The 13,177-nt window shown below is 52.6% G+C and overlaps 4 protein-coding genes across 4 annotated transcripts; 2 read left to right on the top strand and 2 right to left on the bottom strand.

Moving 5' to 3' along the window:
* Window positions 1–740: 740 nt before the first annotated feature.
* On the bottom strand, window positions 741–1,376 carry A1O5_11969 (uncharacterized protein; the record flags this gene model as incomplete). The annotated part of the gene is made up of 2 exons (XM_007752538.1): window positions 741–1,253; window positions 1,308–1,376. 2 exons carry the CDS (start codon window positions 1,374–1,376, stop codon window positions 741–743), a joined length of 582 nt encoding a protein of 193 aa, XP_007750728.1.
* A 391-nt stretch (window positions 1,377–1,767) lies between these two features.
* A1O5_11968 (uncharacterized protein) lies at window positions 1,768–3,675 on the top strand (the record flags this gene model as incomplete). The annotated part of the gene is made up of 1 exon (XM_007752537.1): window positions 1,768–3,675. The coding sequence occupies one exon, from the start codon at window positions 1,768–1,770 to the stop codon at window positions 3,673–3,675; it is 1,908 nt and encodes a 635-aa protein (XP_007750727.1).
* An 885-nt stretch (window positions 3,676–4,560) lies between these two features.
* On the bottom strand, window positions 4,561–7,889 carry A1O5_11967 (F-box and WD-40 domain-containing protein CDC4; the record flags this gene model as incomplete). Its single annotated transcript, XM_007752536.1, has 3 exons — window positions 4,561–4,695; window positions 4,749–7,463; window positions 7,515–7,889. The coding sequence occupies 3 exons, from the start codon at window positions 7,887–7,889 to the stop codon at window positions 4,561–4,563; spliced, it is 3,225 nt and encodes a 1,074-aa protein (XP_007750726.1).
* Window positions 7,890–9,322: 1,433 nt separating this feature from the next.
* Window positions 9,323–11,591, top strand: A1O5_11966 (uncharacterized protein; the record flags this gene model as incomplete). The annotated part of the gene is made up of 4 exons (XM_007752535.1): window positions 9,323–9,637; window positions 9,693–9,945; window positions 9,996–10,741; window positions 10,791–11,591. The coding sequence occupies 4 exons, from the start codon at window positions 9,323–9,325 to the stop codon at window positions 11,589–11,591; spliced, it is 2,115 nt and encodes a 704-aa protein (XP_007750725.1).
* Between the last annotated feature and the right edge of the window lie 1,586 nt (window positions 11,592–13,177).

Genomic DNA, 13,177 nt, shown 5'->3' with positions numbered 1-13,177 from the left:
AAGAATGTCCGCGTCCACCAATGCTCGCTGACCCATGAATCGAAGTGCGTACTGGCCCGAACCTCTTTCGTCTTTCTCTCCCGAGCCGACAATACCCAACACAATACGAGACCGCAGCATCTTCCCTTCGCGAGTGATTGTGGTGACTTCGAGTGCTGGTAGTGTCCCCCATTGCTCCGATAGACGCCGCCAGCGGTGCCGACACCTTGGTCCGCGATTCGGAATTTTTACTCATTGCTCTCTGTCATTCGTTTCCCTCGAAGACACGGACTAGCAGTGAATGTCTTTCAGGGCTAAGTTGTCGTTCAGTTAGCGAATTCCAATAGCGCCGCCCCCGAGCTGGTAGAACTATTGGACCTCACTGATGTATTCGAAAACGGGGGATGGCCTCACTGCCAGCACGCACCTGAATTGAGCCTTTTTTGCAATGCTCGATCCTCATCACACACAGGCGCATGTGACAGTCTATTTGTGGGTTGCATTTTCTGTTCATATCAAAAATCGTCTTTGCGTAGAAGTCCGCAGTGAGGTGTGTGAACACCAGGTTCGACAGATCGCTGATCGCGCTGCCCGGGGTCAACTCCCATGGCAAACTGAGATGTTCTCTCCACAGGCGGTCCTTTCGGAACTGGTGTTCAGCTGCCGGGGCTCAAGATTTCGTGCCTCGGGAGCTGCAGGATTCAATCTGAGGGATTTCCGAGATGTGGCACCTTTTTTTCACCCACATCTGAGGTCGAAATTCACCTCCAGCTCCTTCCTGAACCAGTGGCCCATCTAAGACTAGCAAATCCTGTGCCTCTCCCGATGGAGCCGGTAGAGTCGTTGGCATTGACAGCTTTTCGTTTCCCCTTGACACCCTCAGTTGTTCTGACACCATCCACAATCTTGTCCAGGTTTGTCTCGACAACAACACCTCCGACGACCATTTCGCTAAGAACGGCGTGCAAAGTTTCGAACCCGAAAATCAGATCGAGTTCGCAGACATTCTCAAACAGTCTGTCCAGAGCCTCGACAAACACCTGGATGAAGTCCAGCAATGCTAGAGGAGACTCGGTGGAGGTCGAGATCAAGATGAAGTAGAGAGTGGCATAATGGCGATAGGTGATTTGGGTGGGTGCGTCTGGTGAAGTGTTGGTGCCCGTGCCGGTGGGAGCCAACAAGGGAGGAAGAGGCAGGAAGTTGCAGGCAGAAGCTGGTCGAGCTGACACAAGGTTGAATATCTGGGAGAGCAGAGACTGCTGAGTCGCCGTGTCCTAAAGACCTACAATCAGCACTTGCGGTGTTTGGTTCAACAGATCCCACGTTACTAGTTGAGAATAGAACTTTGTCAGTCTCGGTTGGCCGTTATTGTTGAAGACCAGAACAGCGTTGATCATCGTGGACGATACGGCGACACGAGGAGCTAGGTTGAGAGAGAATGAAGCTAACCAGTTCGCAGATGAGATACACACGAACGCTGCTTTGTAGGTCGAGCGTCTTGGGTGTCTTGAATGTCTTGAGCGTCCCAGGGCGTCCTCTTCCCACAAAGTCACCGTGTGGGGGAACGGGAAACGGGAACCGGCGAGCTGGACCGGGGTGTTCAATAATAATTGGCGGGATCGGGCTTCCCTTTTTGACACGCGCATCTTCAAAATTTCCAAACCTCCAAGTCGCTGCGCTGCATTTTGAGGTCCAGTACCTCACACCTCAGTACAGAATACCTGTCACTGACACACGTCTCTTTCCAAAATTGCCTCGATACGTCCACAGCCCCCTCCATGCAATGAGATGCAAATCTTCACCTGCTTCACTTGCCGGTTGGTCTCTCGATCTCGTCTTCGTCAACGGCTGGTCGAGCTCCAAAACGGCCGGCGCAAGTTGTCTTCCACTCGTTTCCAACATCAGGATTCACCCTCAGAGGTGGCAGGGTCGTGGTACTGGGACACCACTCCTCCGACCAAGGAGAACTTAGCCGCAGCGGCGCACTTTTTCAAAAATCACAAGCCTTCGAGAGCATGGACTGGGACTAATTGGAAAACTTCGGAACCATGGCGGCGCTCCTCAAAAGCCTCACAGCAAAACATGCTAGTGCCAGAAGTCATCTTTCTCGGCCGGTCTAATGTTGGCAAATCGACTTTGATCAACGCCCTTACCTCCTCTGACCTGAATCGAGTCGGTGCGACTCCTGGAATGACTCAAGTCATGGCCGCGTGGGCTTTGGCAGCAAGAGATGACACAGGCGGGGCTGTAAAAGGATGGGATGGAGATGTCAACCCCAAAGTCACCCTTGTCGACATGCCCGGATATGGCTTTGGTAGCAGGTCCGAATGGGGTGCCCAGATTGTGTCATACTTGAACAACCGGAGAAATCTGAGAAGGGCATTTCTGCTTGTCGACAGTGGACACGGCGTCATGGCTGCTGACCGTCACATGCTGGAGATCTTCCACAAGCTCGGTATCCCCTTCCAGATTGTTGCAACAAAGTGTGATCGATTGAACTCGAAAGTGTCAGAGAGCGACATCCGTGAAGCATTGACTAGACTTCGCAGTCAGGCCAACTTCGAAAGCCAATCCGCATTAATGCTGGGTGAAATGATCGCGGTTGGATCGCTCGAGGACATCGCGACTACGAAAGGGGCGAATGAAAACGCCCTCGGCGTCAAGAATCTGCAATGGGCAATTCTCAGGGCCGCGAACCTGGAATGGTATGCCATGGAAAAAGCCGCGGCACACAAAGTCATAGATAAAAATGCCTTGAGTCGCCCCAGTCCAAACGGCACCGAGATATCTCATTTGATCCAGGGAAATGGAACCGACTCTGAACCTACACAGTTGACAGAAAGTGCATCGAAATCACTCCCGAATCTCAGTCTACAGGAATTCATGCGCGAGATCTTAGGAACTGGCTCGGAAGCAAGGGCCTCAGCATCACCTGAACCTCAAGGCCACCGCGAGTCACCTCGAGTTTTTGAGTCTTTGAGGAAATTTGCGGGACCCAAGTCTGAAGGGGCTAACCAGGCCGCATCTTTGCACGATCAACTTGATTTTGTGTATAGAGAATTGAATTCTCGAGGCCACCCCAAGTCCAAGGGCGCGAATACTATTCCCGAACAAGAAACGACCGCCCACGAAACCATGAGTCTACCATCGTCTAGGCCTGCATCTCTTCCTTCTCCTTCTAAGGGATCTACACAAGTGCCTGTTCACGGCAAAAGCGTCTCCCAGGGTAACGATGCCCTTGAAGCGATGTTCGTCGAGCCCTCTAAACCATCCAAGTCGAAGAAACAACAGCAGCCCCAACCCATTCATCAACGACCTCAAAACCGCGCGGCAGGAGCACCGAGCTTCAGTTCGCTGGGACCAAAAACTTCTGCGCCCCAACCTACGCAGCAACAGCAACCTGGTTTTATTGGGAAGGGCGTCTCACAGGGTTTGGATGCCTTTGAAGCTATGTTCGCCGAGCCGCCCAAACAACCGTCCAAGTCGAACAAAAAGCAACAACAGCCTCAAACTCGACGCCGCCGTCAGAGAAACTCGGGGCCCCAAAATGAACCGCAGCCCCCACCTCGCGAAAAACCGGCTATGATGGGCAAAGGCGTAACTCAAGGCATTGACGCTTTTGAATCAATGTTCTCCGAACCCTCCTCCGGCTCTGGAGGAAGTCCGAACTCGAAGAAGAGGAAGAGGCGGCAATAGAGAACCAAAAATAAGGGTTTAGCAAGAGGGATAGCAGGAGCAGCGGACTGGATTGGGGCCCGGCCGTCTCTGGAGAGGGCGAGCACGCACTACCATAGCCTAGGATGTTACCATATTCCGTCCTCGACTTGGAGCTTGTAATGGGGCAGGAATAGAAGCCATGTAACGGACTAAGGCTGAAGAGCCATGTACTCAATATTCACCCCAACACCGCTTTTGTAATTAGAACTTGAATGGCTCTCATAACGGACAATCCTCGCCATGCTCTCCATCTTCCATTCGGCAACAGTCCACAATTAAAAATCACACGACGATGAGGGTTCGGAATGACGGTAAACATGTGCAGTGCGTCTGTATTCGTAAGATTTGCTATGTGTTGCGAGCCGATAACGCCCTCAAGCCTGGGCCTCGGGGAATCTTGGGCTCGCCCGTTGAGCAGCTCAACCAACGACACCACCATGCAGTATTGAAGTTTCTGCAAGGAAAAAAAATATATCCACGGAAAAGCATTATGTTCATCCTGGTCCGAGACGAGATCTCGCCATGCAGCAACGCCTCATTTTCTTCCTATTCAAACCCAGGTCATCTCGCCAACATCTGGCTGACAAGACAGCCCGAGAACCAGACGCAGTCGTTGTTGTGCCATAATCACATTGGTGAAGTTGGTATTTCGTGGTCCTCCAAGCCTCCAGTTGGCTGTCAAAGATTTCATCATCAAGCAAAATCATTAAACCCAGACTGTCATGTTGTTTGGGGTTACCCAGACGTTAAATGAGCGGCCGAGTCATGATCCATCAACAAGGTGTACCCCCTCTTGCTTCTTAGCATCGTTTCAAACACCCAATTCTATCTCTTCGAGATCTCGATTGTTGGCTTGGAAGCATATCATGAATCAACAGTGCCGTCCAGATCCAAATATCCACCGTCGTGATTGACTTCTATCCCATCAGTGTTGACTACGATCCGTCGACCCAGATTGTAATCAGGGACGCCATCACGGGCGGCGCCATAGTCTAGAACCTGCAAAGGAAGTCAGCTAGCTTGAACCAAAAAGTCCGAGAATCAGAAGCTACCTCTATGAATGTCAATCCATCTCGCTGCACTGCTGCAACGCAGCGTCTCTCGTTGAATCGGACCTGCCACACGCCACTGAGACCGGACAGGAGGTCCTTGACACATTCGCCGGTTTTGATGTTCCACAACTTCAAAGTCCTGTCGGAGCCGGATATGACTTTCTGGCCGTCATGTTTGAAGCAGGTGATAGCACCTGTATGTGCGCTCAGAGTAGCCTTCCACTGTCCAGTCTCTGGGTCCCATATTCGGAGGGTGGAGTCGGCTGCTGCGGACACGAGTATGTCGCAGTTCAAGTCAAGCAAGCCAACCAACGATGTGTGCCCCTCCAGGCTATATTTGAGGGAGCCGGTGTTGAGATCCCAAATTCGCACCATGTTGTCCATCGAGCCACTTACACAGCGGTTCCGTTTATGGTCGAGGACAACGCTGTAGACCTTCTGTGTGTGGCCCTGCAGACGATAGATAGTCTCGCCTGTGGATATCCTCCAGACACGAACGGTGCAATCATAGCTTCCGCTTACCAAGGTGTCAGCGTAAGCAGCAATTGCACGTACGGAATGCTGATGACCGGACAAGGTCCGTACAAAGTAAGGACAATCATCTGCATCAACTTCGTTTTCAGCTTGGATGAATACTGGATCTTCCGGCCGAGGAAGCTTCCACACTCGCAACGTGGAGTCGCGAGACCCCGTGATGATCAGTGGCTGTTTGGGCATCATGACGGGCTTCCCTTCTGCATTTTCTCCGACTCGGACGGGGGACACGATTTGCAGGCATCGTACCGTTGAGGTGTGCCCACGGAAGACTTGAGTCTCACGTGCTTCTTCAATATTCCAGACGCGTACTGACCTATCAGTCGACCCTGAAACAAGAGTGTTTCCCTCGTATTGCAAAGCCCAAACCCCACCTTCGTGTCCCGTCAGAGTCGCCCTTAAGATGCCGGTCTTGGTCTCGTAGACGTTGATGTTGTTATCATCACTCCCTGTCACGATCTTGTCAGGATCAAATTGGAGACAAGTAACCACGTGGCTATCATGCGCGCGAAACGCAATATGTCGAGGTCGCGCATCTTCGAACATCCAATTTCTTCGAATAAGAAAGTGTCTCCGATAAAGGGATTTGTAGAGATGTAGACCCGTTAGACTCGGCAAACCGATGTCCGGTTGGGGAACCGCCATCATTGCCGAGTGTGCCGCATTATACGGCCCGTCTGCTGCGGAGATGTCATTGCACGAGGCAAAAGAAGTGACGTCAACCGAGGTTTCCCGTGACTCGGACTTCACACGTTTGGCCTGTTTGTTATTCGATAGCATCGCGGAGGCTTTTCGTTTCGACGGAAGGATTGCACTATGCCTATTGTGGGCCTCTGCCGCGAGCGAATAGGCGTTGGGGTTTGTTTCGTATTTGACGGAGTGGGCATCGGCAACGTTCTCTTCGTATTCACCCGGACCAGAGGGATCTTGCCAACCCCAGCCTTCGGCAATAGCTTGCTGCAATTCTCCTTCCGGTAGCGTAAAGCCGTCTGCATCAAATAATTCTTTCCAGGCTCTTTCATCACTGTTGACAATCTGCCGCCATTTTCTTGACACCTGTGCTGCCCTGCACAGACTCTTAACATCAAGATATTTGAGGATGTTGAGAGCCAGTTCGGGTGGAAGAAGGGAAAGAAAATCGCACTTCAGGGCAGGGTTGACGGTGTCTGCAACGACTTGAAGTGTAGGCTTGGGACACCGGCGCAGTAACTGGTGCATAACGTAGCCCTTAAGTTCATCCGGGATGGCTTCAAAATAGTCGAGCATTGCTGGAATTTCTGCGACTGAGCGGCTGACAAATCGAGAGGGCTTGCGAGAACCATGACGAGAGCGCGTATCGGTGATTTGAGAGGAGCCCAAAGGATTGGGTGACGGTCGTTCTAGTCCAAGAGCTCTGTATATCCCGTCATGCTGCGAGGCAATCTCCGAGTTTGAGTCGATATCGGCAAAGTATCCAGCATTCTGCAAAGTTGCGGCAGCTGTGACAGGAGAGAGACTCGGACTAGGAAGACTACCGTCCTGTGCTGATGGACTTTCCGCGACATGCAACCGAGCTGGTACCGACGATAATGCACGCCTACTTAAAGGCCTTGCTGAAGACGATTCAGTATCCTCAATTATAGGTGGCGTGGGCACTGCTGTATCCTGTGAGATGTCTCGGTGACTCGTCCGCCCGAGATGGGAGTAATCAACGGAAGAGGCCGTTGCCTTCTCCAGTTCCGAGGGATGAAAATGCCTGGGCTTTGGCGATGATGGTTGGGCGTCTGGAAAAGCCGGTTGCTGACCCATGTTTGGCGAGGGTAGAAGCGTATTCCTGCTTCTTGCTGAACGGGCACGCTTTCGCGGCTCTCGCACATTGACTGCACGGGATGCGTTGCAAGATTTCGGCATGCTGTTTGGAGTGATTGGGTTGACGGATTGGTAGAAGGAGTTTGATATGACTGATTCGGGACGATATCTCATTGACGATCCAGCACGACTTGACGTAAATGAAGGTTCCTGCGATTGCGCGAGGTCTTCGCTGTCAGTAATAGATTCTGGAGAAGCCGGTCTTTTCTGCGCTCTCCGTCGGGCGGAAGTAAATTTTGAGCCTGCCGAGGGGACGTCGATGAAGGGTGGAAAGGTCTCCACGGTTTCGAGCACCCCATTGGCATTTCGAAGAGTTCGTTGCTGCCCTTGTGACTGATTTCGGCGTTAGCGAATCTTCGCAGTTAATGTTGGACGCTTCCCTACCTCCTCTAATGCAAGCGTCGTGTCTTCGGCTTCGCGAAATATCGTGTGCTTCCCATCTATTTCGAAATGTATCTTCTTCAAGCTGGCCGGTGTGGGGCTAGCTGCCAAAGGATATTGCTTGAGGTCCAAGTCTTTCATCTGGCGCGGCGGACGCATAAGGAAAGGGGGGAATTTGGTGGTAGTAGTCGTGGTTGTAGTGACAACAGTGGTTTGTGTGGCCGGAGCAAAAGAGAATTGACCAAGCAAGCTGTCTGCGTCCACGATTGTCTCATGGCCTCGGGTGTCTTTACTTCGTCGATACTGTCCTAGCTCAACTCCCCGATGCACAGACCGGTGGCGGTCTCGAAGACCGATGTCGATCGGATCCTCATCCATTGTGTTTTTATTTGTCACCGTTCGGATCCCTCAAGTCTGCGCACAAAGAGCATCTGCCAGAGGGAACCAGATAAGGGTCGCGTCGTGGCTGTCGTGCGAGAGTCTCGAGAACAACATGCAATCAGTACGTGAATGCCCCTTCCATTCGATCAAATGGCCGACCGGAGAGTTTGGGAAAGCGACAGAGGTGACGGTAGAAAGAGAGGTTCAGGTTCGGAATATAGGAGCCGGTTCGGTCTGGTGTGAAGGTCGAGTTGGGCCTGAAACAAAGCGATGGTTGGATGAAGGCCTGTTAATGGACGAAGATGCATAAAAAGAACGGTGCCCTGGTGTTTCGTGAGTCATGCACTCTTGTAACGGCCCAATTCAGGTGAACAGGATAGACTCACAGAATAACGAGACTGTTCAAGGAACGAGGTGTTTGGGTTTGGTATGTGTCGGGAGAGTGGGAGGTATCGAGAGCGGGCGGGCCCCAGCAGATAGACGCTTCGACGGCCCCGGAGCGTGCGAGAATAGTGAGGAGAGTGAGGGCGAAGGGCACCAAGGGCACCAAGACTGTGGCTTTACCGACAGGATTGGCCCGCGGCGTGACCGTTCGAGCCTGAGCGCGCTTGCCGCCGCGTACAGGCGAGCAGGGTCAGCCAAATCGAAGAACTGAAGAGCCGTCTGACACGTTGAAACTGTCAACACTGGGCAGCACTGGGCGACGCCGAGTGGGGGAGCTACCTTGTCAGACTGTCCCTTTTTCCCTTGGGCGGGAGCTCACCACGCTGGCGAATTGACTGGGTGGACAATTTTAGCTGCGATGGCCGCGCCACTGCCATCACCACAATAGCAAAAAGAGTTTTCCCGTCACCTTTTGCCACCAGCTTCTGATGCCATTTGAAATCGAGAATAGCGTCAGCTCCCTGCCTAACCTGGCGAGTAGTTCAATGCCTAAATGGCGAGAGGGCTCGGTATGCTCTCAGCTAGACACACTGTTGTCAGGGAGTGCTCCGCGAGAGATGCTGTTGCCGGTTTCTCTTGGGATCAGGCCGCGACCAAGATGCCCTTGCTCCTATTGCCACGAAGACACTTGAAGTGAAGCAAGGCGGGTCTTGGATGGATACAACAGCATGCCTGGTCATCTGGACCTCTGCGGCATTGATGAAGAATGTTATACTGACTGCGAGGAGGCCAGCCAACCCACGACGCTGATTGAAACAGGAGCTTGTAGATTGAGATTCTAATGAGGCTGAAAGGCCAGCACTTGTGCCTTCAGAGTTGACGGACTTGGCCACGAATGTGACAGCTTTCTTCGTACAAATCATCGACTATGTGACTTCCAAGAAGTCAGGATCTCAACCCCCCCAGCTGCTCCCCTTTTCACCTTCACTTGTCAAAATTACTTTGCCTTCATCGTCAGAATTCTCCCGTGCTGGGATCTTGCAATAATGGCACAGCAGATCCTCCTTGTTCCGCCTTCTGAGCGGACTCTTTCACAAGCAGAAAGCCTTGCGGTGGTTCAGATCTTCCTCAACGCATCGTTGGCCTGTATTGCCCACACAAGGGAGCTGATCCCATGGACGTCGCCCTGCTTCCGCACGCGCCATGTCGATCAGCTCGCCCTTGAAGATCACCCGCGTACTGGAGGGAGTTTGTATTCTGCTTTTCAGGCTCTCGCTTCGCAAACAGCCGCTGAAGGTCAAGAGATCAAAATCCTCGTCCGCGGAGGGCACCGACACGCTGATCAAATGCTTGATATGCTTGTAAGACCCCGGATATCCATGCAATGTTTCGGGAAGCTAGCTAATCGCCATATAGGAGCAAGGAGTATTTGAGGCCTTGGATCGAGGTTTTCTGGACAGCCTTCGAGTGTTTGTGACTCAGACCACAGAAAAGCAACCAGTCGTCGTCGAGACCTACCATTTCGTCTTTGCGTATGACTTTGGCCGGGTTACCAGTGTCCGATTGAGTCCAACGGATCAGGGGTTCGTCTTGGAGAATGTACACAAAAGTTTCAAGGCTGCGATACGGGCGTTGCTTCGCTCACTGAGGGCCTTGCCCCGTCTCCTAGGTGTGATTGTCTCGTCTTGCCCCTAGGCGAGAAACTGACTGCTACCATAGCCCACCGTAAGTTAGGAATGAGTCTGACGTACAACGAGACATGTCCTATGGTATATCAGCCACCAGGCTTCGTGGACAAAGATAACTGCCAAGAGGCGGAAGGCTCGGCAATGTGTGACGCGCTTCTGAAAGGAGATGAAGATGTCGTCGGTGTGCTGGAATGTGGGCACCACCAAGTGCGTGTTGCAGTCCGCCTTCAAGGTGCGAAAGGAGAAGAATCCTCAATTGATGTGCAAGACACGGAAATGAGCAGACGACTGCAGGCAATGCAGAAGACTTCCTCCAGCCACAGCAACAATCTAGTCTCTACGTTGAGAGATTCATTTCCTAGATCAAAACGCCCTAGGGAAGGCCCAATACCTAGTGCGAAGCGTGTGAGGGCCGCTGGTCCTGGGAACCCATCGAGCAATGACACCGCGCCACAGATTACCAAGGCATATCTGCTGATAGGGCCGGAAAGCCTTGAGAAGTCGAGTTTCGCAGAGCCGGAGTCGCCTCAATTGGGAGACACGTCCAGAGATTTCGCTGCTCTTGCGAAAAGTTCGCCGAAGGGACATGGTCTCTGTCTCCGTATCACCAAGCTTACGGAGCTTCTCATACACTGCTTTGCCATTCAGAGCGGAAAGACAGATGAAAATGGGAATGTGTTTGATCAAGACCTGCTGGCCGAAGGAAAGATCAAGCGGCTCAGTCGATGTAGTCGCGTCAACTGTGAATGTGGAAGTCGGCATAGATCAGGTCCGATGGTAAGCAGATCGTGGATGGCGCAGGGCAACTGCTAACCAGACTATGTAGCTCTACTGCGAAGTATGCGACGGTTGGCAACATAGCAAATGCTACGGCTGCGACGAAAGCTTCGCATCTGGTACTACAACTATGCCCATGGAGCACTTCTGCTATACATGCCTGCTGTTTTCTGAAGGACTAGACGCACCGAATTCTCCCTTACTCATTATTATCTTGCGCATGGCTGTGGGTTATCTCACAACTAAGCCTGGTCTGGGATTGCACCTCGATGAAAACTTCCTGGAGACGCAACTGAAACCTCCCCGCTGGACGAAAAAGGTGCTTGGCCAGGCAATGGAGCGACTTGTAGAAGAACGTCTCCTCGTGCCGCGGGATGGTCGGCTCTTCGAAGCCAGATCGCTCAGCGACTCGGAGATATCGCAGATCAAGGAGCAATATATGAGCGCATTAGCATCAATAGGGGATCTCTATGAGCCATTTGCAAACCACGAAAATACGCAAAGGGGCAAGGACACCGTCAACTTGCTCAAAGCGTATGCTCGTGGAAATGATCATACGACAGCAGAAGGGTGCGAAAAGCTGATAGCGTACGACGAGTTTGGCGATCCGGTGTTCCGTTGGGGATATCGTTTCAATTCAACGATCCCCTTTTCAGAGGGCTCCGTTGTCGACGATGGAACAGCGACGCCAGTACGTCGACGAAAGATCAGTATCTCGCGCATGTTGATCAAGATTGACGGTTCTCCCTCTGCTACAAGTATGAGCCTCGGAGAATCAACAAGTCGATTCCACGACAGGGGGGACAACACTGATTTCAGCACTGCCGTCTCGATCGCGACCGCCGTCTGATTGTGCTCCAGGAGGGCTTCTGCCACAAAACAAGCGGATGAGCTACAAGGGATCCTGAAGAGGTGGCTGGCCAATGTGGTGTGACAAGCAGTGGGCTGCCACGAGGAAAAACACGTGGCAATGGTCATGGTGGCTGAGTGGGCGGTCCTATCTCGACAAGGGGTTCGAAATGATGTTTTTGATTCTCCGGTCTGGACCTCAAGAACATCCAGGGGAGGAAATGTCCAGAGAGACAGGTTTTGCTTGGCCACGACCCGGCGCAGAAGCTATTTGTTGTTGCGAGGTTCAGCAATCTGGGGTTCACCTAGCATGCCTGCTCGACGTGGTCGTGTAGTACAAGGTGGCTTTGTGCTCAGACCCCAGTACGAGGTAGTGTCTTTCCTTAGGTAAGTAGGCGCTGAGAAAATGCTTAACTCAGGAAAGAGAGCCTAAGTACTTCAGCAGCTGCTGTTTTCGCCAGTTCAGCCGGACGGGGCTATTATCTTTCATTTCAAGTGCTCTGAGCCGGGACAAGGTGAGTGTTGTTACTCGGTAGTTTGTTCCGAGTCCCGTAAGCGAGCAGCTTCGAGAAGAAAAGGCCAAAGTCAGGGCTCTGAGCAACAACAGACGTCGAATGCAAACATCTCGAGGTCGGTTGATTCGGATCTCAGGAAAAGCACCCCTGACATGGCTGGAAGCAACATCGCCCAAAGCGACTGGAAGCCGTTGGCGTTGCTTTATCCTTTTGGCGATGGCCTGCCGACCGGGTCATGACGCTACCGAGCTGGCACCCCTTGGAAAGATGGCGCCAAAGGGGCCTCATGACCACCATGGCTAAAATCAGCAAAGATGCGCTCGATGGGGTGCGAGTGCAGGTGGACAAGGTGGAGTGTCCGGAAGTGCCTGGGGTGCCTCGCTAGCTTCCAGGGCCTACCTGCTAGTACCTAAGTATGGGACCCAGGGCCCAAGGGACTGAGTCGGGCAGGTGAGCATACTCGTGCTGCCCGTGCAAGGTCCCCAAGAATTCCTCAATGCTCAGACTCTTGACTCTTGGGGGCATCTCCGTCACACTGTGACACTATCCAGTAGGTAACAAGTAGAACTCTTCTGTCTCCATCCTCTTGCTGCTCCTTCCCGGAAAAGGATCTGATTTACCCAGTTCCCCTGGCCTTCCATGACCGTGCCGGCTAGCCTGTTGGCGGATGGGTCGACCCCCCATGTCTCCTCATCTCTTTCCTCTGACCATTCAGGACCACCCACGCAGGGAGCGGCTACCGAGTCTGAATCCCTTTCGTTTGGGAGTAGTTAGCATCCGCCACACGGAGCTGGAGTGGGCTACAAAGGCTCTTCAAGAACACCAAAAAGAAAGGCCAGAAGGCCCAGAAGAGTACTGGGGATGGCAGTACGGCTCGAACCCTAGCTTCTCGAACAAATCAAGCCGCTGGCAACTTCCACCAGCGTTCAAGCGTTTTCCACCTCGGGCATGGCATCTGATTCAAGGCCATCCGGTGCCATCTGACCGTCGACCGATCCTTGTCCGTGGCTAGCCTGGTGCCCACGAGCAACTTTAGCCTCGAAACTTGGGAACGTTGGGGCTGTGGCCGTTA

The sequence above is a fragment of the Cladophialophora psammophila genome (assembly GCF_000585535.1).
Source record: "Cladophialophora psammophila CBS 110553 chromosome Unknown aczJe-supercont1.30, whole genome shotgun sequence".
NCBI lineage: Eukaryota > Fungi > Ascomycota > Eurotiomycetes > Chaetothyriales > Herpotrichiellaceae > Cladophialophora > Cladophialophora psammophila.
Note: the sequence above shows the minus strand (reverse complement) of the source record. Positions and strands in the feature narration are given on the sequence as shown.